Here is a 6,196-nt window from a genome sequence, read left to right on the forward strand (position 1 = left end):
ATGCCAGGTATCTGGTGTGAATCCAACATTAGCATTCTCTACAGCTCCCACAGACAACACACCTTCATCTTCTTAAACATTCAGGTGCACTTAGATACAGCAACACAGAGAAGAAACCAAAACAGAGTACGTTTACTCAGTCCTACTACTTTTCTGAAATACAGATTTGACACATATTGAAAACCCAGAAATAAACACCTGATATTTTTTCTTTGTTTCACACTTTATACTTTCAATTCTTTCTTTCATGTTGTTTTCTCTCACATGCTCCCTCTCAGTAGCTGTCTCCCCCTGCTGGGAAAAGACCAAATTGCAAGGTGCAAGAATGCCCCTTTGAGAAATAAGAAATAAAAGGTTTATCATATTCACATTAGTATAACATCTATAAAAAAAGTACTGTAGTTATCTCAGCACCAAGATAGCCAAGTATATTAAATGTATCATTATTCATTCTGGATTTTCAGCTATCAAACAGAAGCACTCTATGAAACCTAGACTCAGTAACTTTGAGAATAATCAATAAACCATACATCTAAGAAAGACAATATGAAGACTGCTGACCTAGAGGAAGCTCTTAATGCTAATATTACAATTTTTAAATGGTTTTATATAGCTTACAGACATAACTGACCTTTGGAAATTATTCCTAGGTTTTTGGATAATTGCATTTTATACATTTTAAAGGGGATCATTAACATTTTTTGTTTTGTCTGGTTTTTAATCTCAGCTTCATTTCTGAGCCGGTTAGGACATCTTGATTTACGCTTCATTGTCACTAGTTCTCTTTTATATTTGCATTCCAATTTGACAGTATTTTAAATAAAGCAACTATACGCATGAGGAAAAGAAAGTACAAGGAAAGCTTAATTCATTATATTTCTAAATATTTAAAGTGCTGTACATTAAGGCAGGACATAAATTCAATAGGTATGTGACTTGTAAAAAAGGAGCAAATAATAAAGTTTTTAAAGTCTTCCCAGTTCTATAATATAGCTCATTGAAGTGAGTGAAATGCAGCTACATTACACACACTGATTGCTATAATGAGAACAAAATGTTATCTATACCGTTCTTTAGATCAGTGGTTTCCAAAGTGGGGTGTGCAAGACAATCCATTGGGGTGCGAGAAGAAAATATTAGAACTTCTATTTATATTTATTTTTTATCTCATCTTTTTTAACTTCTTTTTTTGTGTATGTTTTATAATGTACATAATATATTAGTAGAGTAGTACATGTATATAATTTATAAATAAATAAATATACATATATTGGGGGGGTGTGCTCAAATTTTTTTTACTGATAGTGGTGCGCGATCAGAAAAGTTTGGAGACCACTGCTTTAGATCATGGTACCCACCTAAGAGAAATGCAGCAAGTCCTTAATGAAATTGTGTCATGAAACTGATAAACCATATCCGGTGAATACATGAAATAATAAAGCCAATGGAAAACAATGCTGCAGAATAAACATAATACTGGATTTAGTTGCCATCAATAAGCCCTAGTACCTCAAGACAGAAACCAAGACAGAATAAGTATAATGGGAAACTAACATCCTTTGTGTAAATAAAATCAGGAGCCATGGAAGCCCTACCTCCAGCCCCCACTCGACTGTAACAACTCATTTATTCAATGAAACAATTTGCCCTTAATGAAAAAGCCATGAAGACAACCATTTTCCATAATACAAATAAAATAATATATATAATATATTAAAAATAATAGATCTAGCTTTTTAGCTGAATGTTTGGTTCTATAAGTAAGATCCTCAGTACTCTGCCAGCAGGACCTATTTGTAAGCAAGCTTCAGAAAGTATCGGTGAGTGAGAGAGGAATGCTATTTTTTATAATGAATGCTCTCTGCTTTCCTAGGACAGGCAGACAAAATGTAGCCTGTACTTCGTAAAAGCAACGGCTTGCTCGTCATTGGCAAGCGGAGCTTCTACTAGAGACAGCATGACATCGTCCACAGCACGTCCTCATCCAGGGTTTAAAATATGCATCTAGCTGCCTCCCTACCCCTGTTTCAGTATCTTTACAGACAGCAGTGAGTGACTCGCTGGTACCCCTGTGCTTCAGAAATGCAGTAGAAATCCAGGCTACAGCTTGCATCCACAGGGACGCTGATGGGCAAGGGGCTGAGGTGGATTCACTTAAAGGAGGGGGAACCGAATCATAGAGAATGAGCGTTGGGAGTAACCTCAGGAGGTCACATCTAGTCCAACCCCCTACTCAAAGCAGGACCATCCCCAACTCGATCATCCCAGCCAAGGCTTTGTCTAGCCCGGTCTCAAGGATGGAGACTCCACCACCTCTCTTGGTCGCCTGTTCCAGTGCTTTTCTGCCTTCCTCGTGATGACGACGATGACAGTAACGACAGTAACAAGGAGCCCGCAAACACCTTTGCCCACTTCCGAAGTGGGGCTGAGCGGGGACACTACTTAGTGGCACCCGCTCCTGCCGGTGATGCCACCAGTGCCCCCAGCTGCCACCTCTGCCCGGCTCTCTCCCGTCAGGGAAGCCAAGGGCAGGGCTGCCCGGATGGCACCGGGGCGGGCAGGGGCTGGGCCGGGCTTACCTTCAGCCAGGAGGCGCATGGCGTGAACAAAGGACGGATCCAGGCTGTCTTTCTCTGCCATCAGCTCGGGCAGATATTTCTCCTGCTCCATAGCCCCGCCGCCGCCGCCGCCGCCGCCGCCGCCGCCGCGCCGCACTTCGGACCGGGCTCCGGGGGCTGCTCCGCGGGCGGAGGCTGGTGCCGGGAGCGGAGTCCCCTCGGCAGGGAGCGCGCGGGCCCGGGCCCCTCACTGCCCCATGCACGGCCGGCCGCCCCGTCCCCTCCCGCCTGCGCGGCTGCCGGCGCGGGCCCCTCCGGCTCTGCCGCGCTCACCCCCTCCGCGCAGCGCCGCTCTCATAGAGCCGGCCTTAACTAGCGAGGAGGGAGCAAGGTGCTCGCCCGCCCCTTCTCCCCACTCATTGGGCAGTGCGCGCTGGAAGGCGGAGCCTCGCCGGGGGCCTCTGCCAAGCCATTGGCTGCGGCCCCCGCCTGGCTGGTGGAGTGGCAGGGCGCGCCGCGGGCGGGCGGGCGGGCGGGGCGGGGCGGGGCGGGGCAGGCAGCTGCTGCTGTCCAGGGTGCTGAAGCGGCGGGAAAGGACGGAGCTGGGCCGGCGGCGCGGCGGCGCTCCCTGCACAGCGCGGGGCCCGGGGCCGCTCCGCCGCGCTGCGCGAGGCTGCCCAGGGCCCGGCACAGCGCCCCGCGCTGTCTGCCCGAGCTGAACTTGCGCCGCTGCACGGAGCCGCCGAGGCGGAGGGGTCGCGGGCTCCCTCCTCGCCCGGCTCTGAGGAGCGCCCCGGCCGGCTTCGGCCACGACCTGCCCTCAGCAGGGCCGAGAGCTTCGCTTCCAGCGTCCGCCTCCCGTCGCTGTCAGCGAGTCACCCCCCGCGCGCGCACGCACGAGTATTAACATACTCGTTAATGCCGTCTTTTAAGACTAAAGAAAGCATTCCCCGAGACATTTACGTATGATACATGTATGTATCATATACACATCAAGTAGTATATGTCTATTTATCATATTATACGATGTATATAAAATATGTATATAATATATAAATATATATACACAGAGATATACATACATACATGTATATAATAAATACTATAATCGATTATATAGTTATTATATTTTATATACTAAACACCGATGCACATATATCATAAATTATATGGTAGGTTATATATTTATTATGTTTTATATAATAAACTACATACACAGGTATACATATATACATATAATACATTATATAGTAGATTAGTTATTATATTTTGTATAATAAATTAAATACGCATATAAACATGTATCATAAATTATATAGTAGATTATTATATAAAATATAATATATAAAAACACACAGGTATGCACATATGTCATCAATTCTATAGTAGAGTATATATTTATGATATTTTCTGTAACAAACACACAGATATACGTATATATCATACATTCTGTAGTAGATTATATATTTATTATACTTTATATAATACACACATGTACATCCATATGTAAATTATATAATAGTTGATATATTTATTACACTGATATAATATATTCAATATGTATCATGCTACATTACAACATGGAATACATTCATAATAAAATAAACAATCAATCAATTGAATCAATAATTTAGATGCCCAATCCATGGTTCATCTTTAAACATATTTAAATATAAATATAACCATAGTTGGAATATAAATCTGCTCTTGTGGACGGGTTAAGAAACTTCATTGCTCAGGAGAGCGCCCTCAGTAGAGCATGTTCCCTAGCTCCTGTTCTAGGACTCTGCTTTGTCTTATTAACATTTTGATCCTAATGATCACATGAAATGAAATATTTATCCCGAATCGCTACCTCGAATGGCCCTGGGCTGCCTGTGCAGCAGCTCCAGTAGCTTTGGCTTGTGAGAGGATGAAGAGGGAGGCAGCAAGCACCTAGCTCTAGTCGTGGTTCTGGATGGAGCGGGCTCTGAAGACATTACAGCTGCAGTGACAGAGAAGCTGGATCTGTGATGCTATCAAACCCAGCCAGAAAGATTCACAGCAGCTTTCACTCCATTTCCCCCTTAGTGTGTCCTATAATTGAGGGGTTACACATGTTGACAAGAACAGATAGAAAATGCCACGCTGGGAAATGGGCTAGTAGTGTTTTAGAATCCTTCTTGGGGAAAAATAAGTGAAATTATTGGAGAGCAAAGTTTTCTGCAGAGACAGAAAGGACGGACGGGCGGGGGGAGGGGGGGGGAGGGAGATGTTTAATTTGAACAGCTCGTTGGTGGATAATAGGACCGTGCTAACAGAGGTGGCCGATCTCCTCAGCAATCAGTCATTTTTATTTCAGATTGGAACAAGTAAAAGGGAGGGAAGAATGAGTTCTCCTCTTTTAAATAATAAACTAGCATACAGCCAGACAGTGAATGCTTCTCCTACTGATATTTACCCACATGAGTAGTCTTTATTTAGCCTGGAGGAAGATGGCATTTCATGGTGAGTGCTTTCTAAAGGAACACCACATTGCAGCTATAAAGCTGTAGGTAGCTGGGAAGCGTCCTGCTTGAGACAGCACCTCTCTTCTCATGTTTCTCACACACAGTAACAATCATCAGAACAGCTCCAAATGGTGCCTCCTTTCTTAAACAAAAAAAAGGTCTTGACACCACAGTGGAAAGGTCTTGCAAGGGGCTGTCAGCAGTAACTTAAACTTCCCACTTTCAGAAATAGAGCTACTTAGTCGTTCTCAGCCCTCTTAAGCTCACTTTTTGAAAGGCTCAAGGCACACCCCAGAAAATGCCAGCTTTTGGTTTTCACTCATTTTTTGATGACAATAAGTAAAAGAGCAATTCGCTTGTTACAAAGAACTCAGAAAGGCCACAACAGCTCAGCATTTTTTAACACTAGATTGCTATTTGGAAACTAGATTTCTCTTGTGAATTATATTTGCACACCTAATAGTGTCAACTGTGCAACATTTTGCAACACCTCTGAAAGGAGCTCAAAGCACCCCAGGGTACCACAGAACCCAACATGAGAACATGGCTTAGGTCTTTTAGCATTCAGGTCACACTGAAAGGCTCATCTGTGGGTCAACCTCCTTTGAAAAGTTAGTTTTCCTGGAAGTGATCTGCAGCATAGACTTGCATACTGTCGGTTACTCAGTTTTACTAGTTTATTGAAATGCCTTGGCCAGACACACTTTATTTTTATTTTGAATATTACAGTACAGCTATATATTTAAATGTTTCTAACATTATATGCTATATCCTCTTATGCATTAGAGTAGGCCTTATTTGGTTAATCAATTTTGTCAGAGTAGAGAGTACAGAAAGTGACATCTTTTATCACTCTTTACATCAAAGTGACCCATGACAATTTTTTCAAGGGTCTCATTTTCAAATTCTAGAGCTCAAGCCACATTGAATTAAAATGATACTTTGGCTACTAAGTTACAAATGCTTTTGATAATTGTATTTATTCATCAAATATGAAGTACAGACCTTTGGTGATGTGATGGATAACTTCTTTGCAAGCTGTAAATGGGATGTTTGTTATACCCACTAAAAACTAAAGACACCTTTTACAAATGTTTTATTTAAATGATTGAGCCAAATAATAAGGTCATGTTAAAGCAATAATTTCCT

General features: G+C 42.9%; 1 protein-coding gene across 3 annotated transcripts in view; it reads right to left on the minus strand.

Moving 5' to 3' along the window:
- Window positions 1–2,909, minus strand: part of KHDRBS2 (KH RNA binding domain containing, signal transduction associated 2) — a 736,982-nt gene extending 734,073 nt beyond the window's left edge. For 2 of the 3 annotated variants that reach the window (XM_090034488.1, XM_090034495.1), the window contains exon 1: window positions 2,580–2,909. In XM_090034488.1, the coding sequence (XP_089890614.1) occupies window positions 2,580–2,670 (91 nt within the window). In that variant the 5' untranslated portion in view covers window positions 2,671–2,909. The remainder of the gene's footprint in view (window positions 1–2,579) is intronic. The other variant, XM_090034497.1, reaches the window with a different exon arrangement.
- Between the last annotated feature and the right edge of the window lie 3,287 nt (window positions 2,910–6,196).

The sequence above is a fragment of the Crocodylus siamensis genome, chromosome 1 (assembly GCF_052110815.1).
Source record: "Crocodylus siamensis isolate JL-2025a chromosome 1, ASM5211081v1, whole genome shotgun sequence".
NCBI classification, from domain to species: domain Eukaryota; kingdom Metazoa; phylum Chordata; order Crocodylia; family Crocodylidae; genus Crocodylus; species Crocodylus siamensis.